Raw genomic sequence first — 15,831 nt, 5'->3', positions numbered from 1 at the left:
ACATCTTGTAAATTTGTTTAACTTGGTTATAGCAATTCATAAGCACAAATTGCCTCAATTCTTCTTAGATATTAGAATGGTTAGAGGAGCTCTAACACATTCCCTTAATTAAAGTCACAAGATCAATGAAGCATATAATCTTGTGAAAATCAATTAGCTTTAAGTTCTAAGAATTACCAAGTCCAAAAGATAATCAAATGTTTACATTATCATTATGGAGGAAACATTTCCATGGTCAAAATGAAATGAAAACAAACATATAAACCATTTGTTGCTTACTAATGTGAGGGTCCATTACTTAACCAAGAAATTAGTCAACAAAAATAAGCATTCATTCATCTAAGCTCATGATCAAAGATAAATAAACACAAAAAGATGTTTAACTAGAAAACATTTCCATAAAATTCAAACACAAGATAATAATAAGTCTTCAAAACAACTAATCATCCATGGGTTAAACCATAATCAACCAAATGAGAATTTAGCCAAGCATGACCAAAATAAAAGAAATACAAGGTAGTTTAATGGTACCAAACATTGTTCTAGTTGTAAGATGGAAAGAAATTACACCAATCTTCTAAATCATCCAACTCTTCCAAATCCTTCTTGAGAGCAAAATGGAGTTCTCTCAGTGTTTTTTTTTTTTTTTGCAAATATGCTTCAAATCTCCAGTAAAAGGAGGTTATTTCCGGATTCAAAAAGTAGCTAAAAGCCACCCACCAACCTTCCACAAATAGGGTCAACAAGTCAAAACCCGGGTTCAATTCTCCACTCTTCACGCAGACCGCGTGTGGATCCACGCGGACCGCGTGGGTCACGCTGAATGCATGCTTTGGCCCATTTCAAATACCATCCGGCCCAATCTTCCAATTTATGCTCCAGCCCATTTGTGCAAATTCTTGATAACCCAATTGTGCCATTCCAAAGCTCTTCCAAGATGCTCCAATGCTCCTTTAATCTTCTATAGCTCGAATTCTCGTCGTCCCGCCCGAAATTTAAGTCTGACGCGCTTTCTTGTTTATGTTGACACCAAGCCCAGTTGCACCACTTCAAGTCCATGAACAAATTGCAAGTCTCCAGCAGTCCCGCACTCCTTCAATGCCTCTAATAATAAAAAGTCTTCGATAAATCCTGCAAATAAGCTCAAAAGACTGGAAAACACCCGGTAAAGGAGAAAAATAATAAAAAGAGAAAATATGCATGAAGATTAACTAAAATGAGATGGTTTTAACTAAAAATAAACTATGAAAAAAAGTAACAAAAACGAAACTATCATTTATCTTTACCCATAGAACGATGAATTTTGATAGAATCCAACATAATTAAATTCGTCAAGATGTAACACACTATAAACATAAACCATCATCCAATTTCTATCGATTCTTTCAGAATCCATGAACCAAACAAGACATAAATATTTTGATAATATCCGTTTTAACTTTGAAGGTGCTTAGTCGCTTATATCAGTTTGGTACATGGAGTATATACTATGAATTGCATAAATTATTATTTGGACTTAACAACTTATTACATTTTAGTACTGCATAAGCTAATCAGTTTTTTTTCTTATGTTGCATTTTCAGAATCATATAATAAACGAAGAAACATTTTTACAAACAAACATTAGTTGTTTTAGAACGACATAAATTTATATAAAACTACTAGCAAAAAGGTAGCAAAATCCAAACTAAAAATAAGTAAAAGCTAGAAATGGGTTCTGAAGCCAACAAACACAATTTATCTCATAATTATTAGGGAAAATTCATTCATATCATTCTAATTTACTTTTCATAACATTTTTGAATTTGATATTTTCTCTCAAAAACTAAAGTAATCATCACCTTGTCTAGAAGGTTAGAGACAGTGAAAATGATGGTGTATGAATCAAATGGTATTTTGATAAAGTAATTATTTTCTCTCAAACGCTAAAATAATCATCACGTTTAATCAAGTAAAGAGGTTTTGGATTCAATTTGTAAATGGTATTTTGGTAAAGTTATATATAGTTTTGCTTTTTATATAATTTTTTTTTATATTAAATTGTTTTAATTCTAATTAAAATATAATTTTGGATATATACGTAATTTTTATATAGTTTTAGACGGATATATACGTAATTTCAAAATTTATAAGGATATTGAAGTAATATTTATAGTTTAAAAGGATATGAATAAAATTTTCCATTATTATTACGTTAATTTAGATTAAAGACTGTGAGACGATGTAATAGAGAAGATATGCACTTCCGTTTTAACAATATGAATCTTTTATATAAACAACCCAAAGCACCCCTAAGTAAAAATGAATTGAAAATCTAATAAAACAAAGTTTTTGATTACAATTGATCACATTGTAAGAAATTCCAATGAACACAGCCTAAGTCTTTTTTTTTTAATTTACAAAACATTGGTGGTTGTTTTGTTATAGCAAAGGAACTTCCGGGACGTGAATGCAATATTGAGTAAATGTTGTTCAACTAACCGCTTAACACGACGTCGTATCTCTAGATACTTGTCGCTAAACCCAGAAACCCTAATATATGCTTCACAGCGACAATCCTTACCTCACTCAAACTCCCATAACTCCTCCTTATCCACACAACCAAGGGAACTTGCAGCTACTCACATGGCGTCTGCTAATGCGATATCTACAGCTTCAATCCTCTCTTCCCATAAGAAGGTAGTATTTTTACTTCAATTGCCCTTACTTATATGTATTCATTATGTTTTCTGGTGATAATTTGGGGGTGTTTTTCTATGAGCAGGGGAATTTTCTTGATGGTAGTAGGAGGATTAATCTTTTGCAGACTGCTGTGAATATGAGACAATCGAATCGCCGGTTTGTGGTTCGAGCTGCGGCTAAAGATATTGCGTTTGACCAGAAGTCGAGGGCGGCTATGCAGGCCGGAATCGATAAACTTGCCGACGTCGTTGGCCTTACTCTCGGTCCTAGAGGTATCATATATTTCATTTCATGTTTTGGTGGTTAGAATGCTCGCCAATTTCGATTGGCGTTTAGTGATTGATATGAGTGATGAATTTGTTTGGATTTAGATAATTGCAATTTGAATTATGATTCTAATTCACTTAGTATCTGAACTTGATAGGGAGGAATGTTGTTTTGGATGAATATGGTTCCCCAAAGGTGGTTAATGATGGAGTTACAATCGCCAGAGCTATTGAGCTTCCTGACGCCATGGAAAACGCTGGTGCTGCTCTTATCAGAGAGGTTTGAACTTTGAAATTTCCTCCTTCCTCCTTTATCCTATATTTATGTAGTTAATTGATTACTATTATCCATATCATGTTTAACAATGGTGAAATGTATTCATACAGGTTGCAAGTAGGACCAATGACTCAGCTGGTGATGGTACTACAACAGCATCAGTTCTTGCCCGTGAAATCATCAAACTCGGTCTCTTAAGTGTCACTTCAGGTGCTAATCCAGTGTCATTAAAGAAAGGTATTGACAAAACTGTATTGGGTTTAATTGAGGAGCTTGAAAAGAGAGCTAGACCTGTAAAAGGTTCTGAAGATATCAGAGGTAACAAACCTTCTTTACTTCAAACTTTCATCATCCATTATCTCATCTTCTGATCAAATCCTTGTTATCTTCTTCTTCTTCTTCTTCTTCTTCTTCTTCTTCTTCTTCAAGCCATTGCTTCAATCTCTGCTGGAAATGATGATGTTATCGGAGCCATGATTGCTGATGCTATTGACAAGGTCGGAGCAGATGGTGTCTTGTCCATTGAATCATCTTCTTCTTTTGAAACAACCGTTGATGTTGAAGAAGGAATGGAGGTTTGTACCTTGAATGTCAAATTATATTTTAAACAAAGGTGTAAATCAAAGTATTTAACATCAGTTTCTTGATGGTTTTGCAGATTGATAGAGGATACATCTCTCCACAATTTGTCACCAACCCTGAAAAACTCCTGGTTGAATTCGAAAACGCTAGGGTTCTAATCACAGATCAAAAGATATCTTCAATCAAGGAGATCATCCCACTACTTGAAAAAACCACACAATTAAGAGCTCCATTGTTGATCATAGCTGAAGATGTAACAGGTGAAGCTTTAGCCACTCTTGTTGTCAACAAGCTTCGAGGCATCCTCAATGTTGCAGCCATTAAAGCACCTGGTTTTGGTGAAAGAAGAAAAGCTTTACTTCAAGATATTGCCATCATGACAGGTAATCATAAATTCATAATCATCTGGTTTCATCATAGTCAAACTGAAATCTGAATTTTTTTTTTCTCAGGAGCTGAGTATCAAGCTAGTGACTTGGGGTTACTTGTTGAGAATGCTTCTGTTGAGCAACTTGGAATAGCTAGAAAGATCACAATCACTAAAGACTCAACCACCATGATTGCTGATGCTGCATCAAAAGATGAAATCCAATCAAGAATTGCTCAGATCAAAAAGGAGTTATCTGAGACTGATTCGGTTTATGATTCTGAGAAATTATCAGAAAGAATCGCCAAGTTATCTGGTGGAGTTGCAGTTATTAAAGTTGGTGCTGCAACGGAAACAGAATTGGAAGACAGAAAGCTTAGAATTGAAGATGCTAAAAATGCAACATTTGCTGCCATTGAAGAAGGTATTGTTCCTGGAGGTGGTGCTGCATTTGTGCATTTATCCACTTTAGTTCCAGCCATTAAAGAGACAATTGAAGATGCAGATGAACGATTGGGTGCTGATATCATTCAAAAGGTATAAAATCGTTTGTTTATTTTTCCTTCATGTTGTTTGTTTTATACACTCTTTAAAAAAGTATCTTATAAGGTAGCTTTTCAAAAACCTACTCATAGTATATAATTGATTGGATTGGAATTTGGAATGGAATGTAGGCATTGGTGTCACCGGCATCACTGATTGCACAGAACGCGGGAGTTGAAGGGGAAGTGGTGGTGGAAAAGGTGAAGGAAAGCGAATGGGAAATGGGATACAATGCAATGACAGATAAGTATGAGAATCTGGTGGAATCAGGAGTTATTGATCCTGCAAAGGTTACAAGATGTGCTTTGCAGAATGCAGCTTCGGTTGCAGGAATGGTTTTGACCACACAAGCAATTGTTGTGGAAAAGCCTAAACCTAAGGCACCCATGGCTGCTGCACCACAAGGTATGTCTATATGATGATGATATTTGTGACCAAATAGGGTCTCTGGTTTTGTAGCAATTCGAGATTTGGACTTTTGTTAAACGGCCTACATGTTATGTTGTAATTTTATTATTATTAGCGGAAATAAAATGATTTTTACTCCATTTTGTTCTTGTTTCTTCTCCTCACATTGTTTTTAGGCATGTTTGGTTTATGGATTTGGAGTTTGAGATATTGGTGTGTTTTGGTTGTTAAATGTAGGACGTTTGTTTCAATGAATTGATTCAATCAAATCCAATCAACCGAATTGGAATTGATTATGGTTTTCAAATATAAATAAGAGTAATCCAAATTTAATTAAAATCCAATCGAAACGTAATTGTTTTTTTTTTTTTTTTTTTTATAAGTAGAGGCATTCGAAAATACATGCAACTTTGACATTGATATCAAACTATTTAATCTCATTCTATATTAGTCAACTTTGATTACATAAGAAAATAGACAATTTATCTGTTGATTAAATTTTTAAAAAAAAAAATCTGTTAAGAGACGGTTGAGTTTGATAAAGGCAGTAGGATGTGAGTTCGTTTGGATGGATCGGTTTGATCCGATCCAATTAAGTAAATCCAAATTAATTTCGGTTTTCAAAATAAGGTTCCGAATAGTTCAAACTAAATTCAAATCCGATCCAATCCATTTACAATTCGGTTGGATCGGTTTTTATAATTCGGCTATAAAAACCAGAACATTTAAACAACATATAATTATAATATTAGCTAATTTTATTGAAGAAGCAAAAACAAATTATTTATTTGTGATTTAAAATTTATAAACAACTATTAACAAGTAAGAAGGTAAATTATAGTTTAATATTTAATAGATAAAAAACTTTTGAAATAAAATACATATTAATGTTTTTTATTAGGTGAAACTTTTTAAATTTATTTGAAAAAATAAATTATAAAATTAATAAATAATTATAAATATTAAAATTAAATAAATAATAAATTGTTATTCCGTTTTTTTGGACTATTAAGTTCTTACTTTATAAACCAAAACCAATCCGAAATCCAAAATAATAATTTGGTTATGTTGAAAACCAATCCAAATATCCGAACCAAATAGTCCAATCCAAATTGTCCAATTGGACATTTCGGTTTTATCCAAATAGCGAACAACCCTAGACATTGGGATAACGATTGAGCTTGACATGAATATGCGGTTAGAAACAATTTTCTATTGCATTGAGGTGTTTTAAAATAGTAAATTACATGATTCGTTCCTGGTGTAAGTGTTAAATTACACGTTTAGTCTATATTTTCAAAAATTATCTTGGACTGTCCGTTATATTGTTAAACATTACACGCTTCATCCCTGTCGTGAATGAAATGAGTATATTGCCCTTTTCTATTTCTTTTCTATTTATTTTTCAACTGCTTATTACTTTTGAGTTTTTTATTAAAAAAGAAATTAAAGTGACCCCACACCTTTTTATACCTTACCCTCTTCAACCTCTTCCTATCAAAACGAAAACGAACTCGAGCTTCTCTTCCCCCTTCTTCTCTTCTCAGTTCTCAAAGCATCCTCCGATAACCCTATGTCATCGTCGGAAATATCTAAGTCGTAAAATCTTACAAAAGTCGAGCAAATATCCAACCTCTAAAACGTCGTCTTCTTCCCGAAAATGTATGTCCCTTTGAAGAAATTGGAGATGTTTTGTCTGTATCAGGTGAATCAAACCACCACCATATTCGATCATCGTTGTTATCGAGAGGCAGCTTCGCCGGAACTACTGACCTCTTCTGTCTCTGCCTATCTTCTTCCCATCTCACTCTCTCTGTCTCGATTTTGGGCTTGATTTTCAGTTTGATTCCAAGTTACATTTTGAGTTCCAAGTTGGAACTCATGTTTCATTTTGAGAATCAAGTTTGATTAAGTTTTTAGGTGTAATTTCAGTTTTGATTTTGAGCTTCATGTTTGCTTTTAGTTTCAATAGTGAGTGAGATCATTTTGAGCTTTAGTTTCTTATACGATAATGATTTATTTGAATCTGACTCGGGTTTGAGTGATTTCAATTTTGATTTTAAGCTTCAAGTTTTGAGCAATTTACTCTGGCAGTTGGCGGTGAAGATGAAGGGGGAGTGGGTGGTGAGGGTAAGGGTTAGACGAGGGACGTTTGATGGCGTGGCTGGACCATGTCGGTTCTTATTGATAATGACAGATTGACGGTTTCCAGTAGAGATGAAGATTGTTTCTGATTTAGATGCAGGGGCTGTTTGGCAGAATCTGAATTATTAACATAGGTCTGAATTTCTAGGAGAGTCTGAATTTTTAAGATCTGAAACTTTAAAATGGTATTTGGTTGGAACGTCTGAATTGTTGTGCTGAATGATGAAAATGACCATTTTACCCCTATTTTTATTTTTGCTACAGTCAACATTTCTGTTTTATAAAATAACTAAACCAACTTCTTGAATAGTTATAAAAAAAATATAAACATCATAAAAAAATACAAATTAAACATAAAACCAAATCAAACAACAAGCAATAAACAATCGATCCATAAATAATAAAAAGAAACTATACAAACTCAATCAATAATCAGTAAACAAATGAAATAATAAAATAATAAATCATAAACAATTGAATCAATATTTTTTTAAACGACAAAGATATGATTATGAAAAATAGCAACCACTATGTGTAAAAAAAATCAATACAACATCCAACTTAATAATGGCTCTCAAAAAAATATTCGCACCATTACACACGAAATACCATGAGATCTAGATTCAAGAGTGAATAACACGAATCCCCTATATTTTGTGATCGATTATCCACATAATAACAACCAACTTTAGCAATGATTCTCACTAATAGCAACCAACTATTTCATGCACAAAAAACAAACACCATGATTCATATTCAAGAATAAAAATTAATATCAAATGATATGTTTAATCATTGAATACCTGGTTAGCTCCATGCTTAAGCTGTTAAAAAAATAGCAAACCATGTTGTGATTCCTATGAATACTACATAAATTGTAATATCTCCAACCTAATTGAACAACAAACAACAACATATACACAAATATTTACCTGTAGATAAAAGGTTTAAATTAAGGTGACTTATTGATAACATGAACAATTCTGAAATAAGTGGAGAGAAAGGAACATGTACATAAAGTCTCAAACAAAGCAAATTGGTCAGCCCCTAATTATCACATATAATCCCCACAAAATCAGTAACAACAATTTTGGTTTCTAACCCCTAAACAACTGAAATCATATGCAAAATACCCCAGGCTGTTGTTTTGATTTCTCTATACTCTAATTGCGATCAAAATTATCCCAAATCAACTTTAAATATTGCATAATCGACCCCAGCCACACACACACGGAGCAAATGAATATATAACAGTAGGTATTGAAGCATCATTCGGAGAGACATGGGAAGTTGGTAGGGACGGTGGAGGCGGTGCCACTGGCGGGGTCGACGGCGGCGATGTCGTTGGCGGAGTTTAGCGGGATGTTGTCCGTGGAAAGCCGATTAAGAAAATCAATTTCAGAAAGCGATTACCCGATGTTGTCGACGAGTTTGACGGTGCGGGAGGGAGGCGCAGACAGCGACGCTGGAGGAGGCGGAGGTGCTGGTGGAGGCGGTGACCGTTGGGTTGCAGGTCGTTGGAGATGGCTTGGAGGAAGCCGTATCGTGAAATAGAAAAGAGAGGAGGAACATGTCTAGGGTAAAATAGGAACGCGCGTTTCATTTTCTTTTTAGATACAAAAATTTAAGAGGCAAAAAATAATATCCAACCAAACACTCTAAATCTAAACTTTTAAGAGGCTGCCTTTTAATTGAAAAACTATGAGGCTACCAAACAGCCCCTCAGTGTCTTAGAGGAGTGGTGAAGATATAGACGGGGTGGTGTTTAGGTTTAGATGAGAGAAAATGGAAATGGTACAAAAGGGGTGGAGTGGGACCCATAAGTTAAATTAAAACATTTTTTAATAATTAAAAATCTAAAAAATAAATGGAAAAGAAATTAAAAAAAGCATTATAGTCATTTTATGTCTTCAAGGGACGAAACATACAACTTTTAACAATATAAAGGATGGGCCGATTTAATTTTTAAAAATAGGGACTAAACGTGCAATTTAACACTTACATCAGGGACAAATCGTGTAATTTACTCGTTTTAATATTTGCTAAACCTAATATTATATAGAAATAAAAATAATAATTCATCTTTTGTTATTAAATTTATTTTATTTGATATCAACCAAGCAAATTACAAGTTACTTCTAGGAAATTTTGAATGTATATCAATACTATTATGAACCAACCATCCCTTATCATAAACATTAGAATTAGAATATATAGAAATAAATAAATAAAAAAAGAATTCAAATATTATAGCAAACAAAAAATATTTAAATAAAAAAAAGTTAAAATTACTTGATCTTTCTTTATTTGATTTCATTACACATTACACATACCATGTTGGGTTATGCAATACCCATACATAAAAAGCAAACAACACTTCATTATGGCTTTCAAGTTTCAATCCATCCAAATTCATGTTTGTATTGGACATAATGTTGGCAACACAGCCATAGCCTCTCCATCAAGAACAAGAACTCCATTCTTATTAAAGCATCTGGTTGCAAATTTGGCACTAACCCAATTGAAAAAAAAAAAAAAAGAGAGTTAGAACTCAAGAATTCAAAACAAAATCCTTTCATACTTCACGTGAAATGAAAAGAGTTAAAGATTTTCTACTCACACGTATTTCTTCTTCATTTCTCTTATGTTAGTAGCTTCAACTTCACCAATAATCTCCTCGTCTACATAAACAGGCAATCTGAAATGCAATGTCTGTGAGGCATATACTGCTCCAGCCTACAAATCAATTCAGTAGTGTAATAAAAATAATCATCTTCATCAAACCACATTCATATTACATATACATCTGAAAAAGTGAAAAACTTACGAAATGAGAAGCAATGATTGTTGGGAATAGAGACGCAACAAGAATTCCAGGAACTATTCGATCTGTATATCCGGCCTTCTTTGCGTATTCAGAATCGAGATGAAGAGGATTTGCATCAAAACTCAGCTTCGAAAACTCAACTAGATCTTGACTTGAAAATATTCTTGTTTGTTTCAATTTGTCTCCGGTTTTCAGTAGTAACGAATCTGATGAGTATCTCAATGATGGAATGTAGTTGAACAACACACGCTTCATGGTCAACGATGTAAGTAATGAATGATTCGCATCTATTTGTTACTCGACTCGAATTCAATTACGTTAACGAGCAACCAATCGGGATTATGAAAGTCACATCTCTCTGAAGCATTTCATCGAACACTTAGCGCGCAGATTACATAGAGCATATAACATTACAGATTACGTACAGATAATTCGCATTGTGTACAATGGACTCTTTAATTCATCTTCCATGCATGTAGTGAGAGAAAGAGTGCGTTTATGTGTGTGTGTGAGAGAGATAGAGATAGATGGAGGGAAGGGGTTACCTGGTGAGGAGAAGGGGGTAAAAGGGGTGAAGGAAGATTTAGCAACTGGAGAATAAATGGGCTGCTAATTGGACTACAAAACAAAAGTTAAAGCCAGCCCAACAAAGGAAATTGACTATTTCATTATATCTGGCCCATTTTGAAAACAGAAAGAATTTCATTTTTCGTTTTCATTACTTATTTTTTATTTATTTTGTAGGTCTCGTTTTTTAGAAAAACAAAAAACAAACTCAGTAGTATAATTTGTCATAAATTAGCTTATTTATTCTGTTTTTTTTTATAAACAAATGCACGCTTATACCTCTCATGTTTGATGATTTTAGTTTCTTTGCATCAGATGTTGTGAAACTCTTCAATAAAATCCAACGGGTCATGCATAATAATGTTAAAACCCCAAAATCTATGAATGAGGTTTTCAAAAAAAATTGTTTCGTCATAAAAAAAATTAATGGTGCAGCTTATTGCCAGTTACCTGTATGTAAAACTTTTATAATGTTTAATGAATTTCATAAATAGTTATAGATTTTACATAGGCTTACTCAAATACACTGTTATTTTCATTTTGAAAATGGTTTTTGAAGATGTGATTATTTATTTATTTATTTTTATTTTGATCTTCATAAAAATATGAACATTTTTTTACAAAAAAATTCAAAGCATACAAAGAAAATTTTCACAATATAATATTTTTTACATTTATTTTTTCAGTGAATTTCACACCAAATGTAACGTCCCAAAAACTACTAAAAAAAAATTTTTAAATATAATAACCAATTAAAACATTTGTTTTTAAAAACCATTAAGTAACATTCATTTGATTAAAATCATACAATATCAGAGTTAAGTTTACAAAACCGCAGAAACGAATATCTTCTATGCGCGTGTACAGTCCCGCCGAGCTCTTCTCAAGAACGACCTACAAAATGTTTTAATCCACAACTGTAAGCATAAAGCTTAGTGATTTCCCCGGTATACCACATATTTCGTCATACATACAATACATCCACACAAGATCTCAGCTTTAGCGCTGAGAAATTAAATCTCCTATCCACATACATATATCATGAGTAACGGGCCCAACCCTAGGGAGTATATGAGCCCAACCCCGACTCCATTGTCAGGGGCTGAACCCTGGTCTTACATACAATTGATGTGATCCAACTACAATCTTTTATAGGGATGTGCATTTGGACCGAGTACCCGAACCGAAATCAAAACTCGGACCAGAGCGACCCGAATTATGACCGAATAAGTTATTTGGGTCGGTTCTCAGGTATCTATTTTAGCCCAATTCGGTTCTCGGGTTATTCGGTTCGGGTTACCCGAATAAAGGTTTAATCGGGACAAAAGGACCGACTCGGAAATTAAATAGTCACTTGATCGATTTCTCATGGCTCCTTCTTATTGTCGCACCCACCCATTGGGTGGCACCGAATACCGATCGAAGTTTCAAAAAAAAAAAACCCTAGTAAAGTCGTCGCCTAAGCAGGCTGCTTTGCTACTCCTATCTTCCTACTATGATCGATCACAGTAGTTCGATTCCCTTGATTCATCGTCGGCTTTGCTACAAAAAAACATCATCTCCTACTCATCCCTTCCTACTGTGATTGAACACAAAAAACATCATTGTTTAATATTTTTTTTCTTGAACTAGATATACAATTTCCTTATTTGGGTTATTCGATTCATTTCGGTTTATTTGGGTTATTCGGGTCATTTTGGTTCAAAAGCCTAGTGTACATGTTATTTTAGTCCTTTCGGGTTAATAACCGAACTGAAACCCTTATTACCCGAACTGAACCGCTCCTATATTAGTATAATCGGTTCGGGTTTCGGTTCCAACTTTTCATCTAATTCAGGTTTCGGGTTATTCGGGTCTGGTCTGATTTGGTTCGGTTCTGGCTCGAAGCACATCCCTAGTCTTTTATATCAGTGATATGATCCAACCACAGTTTTTTATATCAATGTTGTGATCCAACCACAATCTTTCATATTAGTGTTGTGATCCAACCACGGTCTTTCATATCAGTGCTGTGATCCAACCATAGTCTTTCATACAAATATTAAATTCATATGTAGTTGGAGATTAGACAGACAATCGGACAGATGACCCACCCGAGAACAAAAAATTAAACAAGAACATCACAATCATGTATTAGACCAAGAGTTCTCAAGCTATCCAACTTAAACTACATAGAACCCAAGACATCACTATCACATAATCATGTAACATAAACACATATCAAATACTAGTATGTCTATACTCTTAGCAACAAGCCTTCCTTAGTTCCCTGCCATTTACCACTTATCAATTAAGTCCTTCGCTGGTTAGTCACACACAATCTTGACAACTGGTTTACCCCAGTTACCCTTACCAAACATAACTCCTAACAACACCATACGATCAACATGTAAGACCCTACCAATCTAGCATACCAAGACGCCAAGTATCCTAAATTGCATATGAATAACAAGTTCTCTGAGCCACTAACATACTTATACCCTCACGGTACCTCTATCCTACTATGCAAAGAATATACAATAGGATATGTGGCATAGTGAGAAATTCACCTGAATACAGATAAAAGTCCACACACCTCGAACGCGAGTCAACATTGGAGAAACCGCGAGCACGTACCGCCTATTAACAATCAGAGTCTAATCTTTAGTCCAAAACTCATATCCTATCAAGTTTGACCAAAAAGTCAAAATAGTCAAAAGTCAATTGTCTGGCGCTATGCTTAGCGTAGGCCTACACTCGGTGTAGTACTAAAAGACAAAATAGCTGAATTTCTTCATCCCTATGATCAATGTAGCACAATGCTACGCTCAACGTACACTGTTCACAAAACTAACTTTTGGTAAAGATCTTAATCCGTTGTACTAAATTCCCAAACTTTCTAGAAGTTCAATATACTAAAAAGGACCCATAAAAACCGAAACTTTATGGACATGAATGTCTCATGCATGTCCTACACCCTTCTAGGTAAAAAATGGTGAAAGTATGACCTTAAACCCATACATGACACCAAAACAAGTCTGTAACATACACGTTTTGAAATCGTGTTATGTAATTTTAAAAGTGAAAAATATAATGAAATATTATATGAATTTGAGCGTTGAGTTCTAACAGATAGTTTTTACTAGAAATGAAGTAAAACTATGTTTAGAATCACTCGGAAAATATTGGAAGTCTTATAAGATTCCAATCTAATATTGAAATTTAACGAAAATATAAAATTGAAATAAGTAAAACTTTATTATTGAAAGTTGTAGAGAATCCCGTTAGAAACATTTAGGCGAAAACCTCATCGAAATTCGAGTTATAACGAAGAAGTTATGACCAATCGAAGTTTCGCGACAGAACCGGCACGACGCCGAATGACGTAAAAAGTGAGTTTTTGATAAACTACTTTTTAGCCTTGGTGATCTAAATGAAAGTCGTAGTATTTGTTAAACCGAGAATTTTCATAAAAAGAACGCCCAAATCTGACTTCGTATGAGGAAGTTATGATTTTTCTAAGTTTCGGTATAGCAGTAGACAACTAAAAACTCGAAATAAAGATCGAGTGATTTTTAGCTGACACAACCTAAACGAGAATCGAAGGTCTCGTTAATAGTAGTACAACGGTAAAAAGACATATGGAAACGGACGTCGGATGAAGAAGTTATGAAAATTTAACGGACTTTTCTTGTCTCGGCCCGTTAAAAATATAATATTAATATAATATTAAAAATAAAGTCAAAGTTAGCCGACGGAGTCTAAATGAATGATGTAGAGCATAATCTCACCTATGCGTGGATATAAAGAACGTCAAAAACGGAGCTCATATGCGAAAGATATGGATTTTTAAAGTTTGGAGCACAAACTTCGAGAATTTGACTGCATTCACGACGTGAACACAGTGTTCACGACGTGAACTCAGTGAACGACGCGTTTAGAGCCTAGAAGACACACGGCAAGCCTAGGGGATGACCAGGATCAAAGCCACGACGTGAACATACATGGTTCACGACGTGAGAGTCGATTTTTACCCTATAAATAGAAAACGAAGCCTTCGGGATTTGTTTGTTAATTCTGATATCTCTCACTCTCTAAACCTTCTTTAGCCCACTTTTAACCCCCCCGAAGCCCCGGTATCATTCCCGACACCCGAAGCAAGTCCCGACGCCCCGAAGTTTCCGAGAAAATCATATTTTCAAGTCGAAACTCTGCCCGCGTAAAGACGGATTTCAACTAAAATCCCCGGTTTCGTCACAGAAAGTCATATTTAGAGTCGAAGTGCTGCCCAAATTAATCCCCGGTTATTTCACGGTGAGTTCAATATATAGGAACAATTGTATGTTATGTGTTATATGTTCAATGTTCTTTCCTGTGTTATTATGGTTTTATACCTTTGGCTATGTAAAGCATGATTTGTATACTAACGGAATACTAACGGAGCTATACCTTTGACTTGAAGTGTATGACATAAGCATCACTTGGGTATTGGTATGTAGCCTCTAGCCATGTAGAGCATGTCTCGTAAGAGAATGACTTCTATTCTATGGCATTGGCAGATGGTTAGACAGGGCTGAAAGCTTGAAATCTACCAAAATGTTTAATCAGAAATTATATGTCTTCTGTGCCATTTGGGCCGAAGTTTTATTGATTTATATCAAGTATGGAAATTGTTATGTCTTATTGATTGTATATCTTTGAATCAAATCATCGATTGATATGGAAAGTCTGTCATAGGATACACATCTACCTTTGTTGTTCCGTGTTCCCTTTGTTTCTATCATATTGGTATATATATGGCATAACGTTATATTGTATCTATTATTGAACTCACTAAGCGTCACCGCTTACCCCTCTCAATGTTTAACAATTGCAGGAGATAAGTAAACAATATAGTCTTATACTGTTGGAAGGTTTAGAATAGTTATAATATTACTTTTGTATTTAGGGATTATGTATGTATAAAAGCTTAAATATCCTCGGTAGTTATGTAATATACTAAAACTTAGTCGGTTTGTATCCAATCTTTTGTAATCAAATTATCAATGTAAAATATTGTTTTTATGAATATGCATGTAGCATGTTTTGGAGTAACAATTGTCAAGTATGAAAGTTTGGGTCTTTTAGAAATATGAAAGTGTGGGTCTTTCAAAGTCCAATCTCCAGATCCAAAAGATAGACCACTCCA

General features: G+C 34.3%; 2 protein-coding genes across 2 annotated transcripts; one reads left to right on the top strand and one right to left on the bottom strand.

The window, feature by feature from the left end:
* The first annotated feature begins 2,523 nt into the window (after nucleotides 1-2,523).
* On the top strand, nucleotides 2,524-5,265 carry LOC145157266 (ruBisCO large subunit-binding protein subunit alpha-like). The gene is made up of 8 exons (XM_079076330.1): nucleotides 2,524-2,679; nucleotides 2,765-2,954; nucleotides 3,107-3,228; nucleotides 3,336-3,543; nucleotides 3,655-3,800; nucleotides 3,884-4,190; nucleotides 4,260-4,711; nucleotides 4,849-5,265. The coding sequence occupies exons 1-8, from the start codon at nucleotides 2,626-2,628 to the stop codon at nucleotides 5,134-5,136; spliced, it is 1,767 nt and encodes a 588-aa protein (XP_078932456.1). The 5' UTR covers nucleotides 2,524-2,625; the 3' UTR covers nucleotides 5,137-5,265.
* A 4,271-nt stretch (nucleotides 5,266-9,536) lies between these two features.
* LOC145106328 (hydroxyacyl-thioester dehydratase type-like protein) lies at nucleotides 9,537-10,685 on the bottom strand. Its single transcript, XM_079043335.1, has 3 exons — nucleotides 10,098-10,685; nucleotides 9,891-10,006; nucleotides 9,537-9,782 (listed from the first exon to the last, which is right to left on the bottom strand). Exons 1-3 carry the CDS (start codon nucleotides 10,350-10,352, stop codon nucleotides 9,683-9,685), a joined length of 471 nt encoding a protein of 156 aa, XP_078899461.1. The 5' UTR covers nucleotides 10,353-10,685; the 3' UTR covers nucleotides 9,537-9,682.
* Between the last annotated feature and the right edge of the window lie 5,146 nt (nucleotides 10,686-15,831).

Source organism: Lactuca virosa, chromosome 1 (assembly GCF_052849685.1).
Source record: "Lactuca virosa cultivar CGN04683 chromosome 1, Lactuca_virosa_CGN04683_v6, whole genome shotgun sequence".
Lineage (NCBI taxonomy): Eukaryota > Viridiplantae > Streptophyta > Magnoliopsida > Asterales > Asteraceae > Lactuca > Lactuca virosa.
Note: the sequence above shows the minus strand (reverse complement) of the source record. Positions and strands in the feature narration are given on the sequence as shown.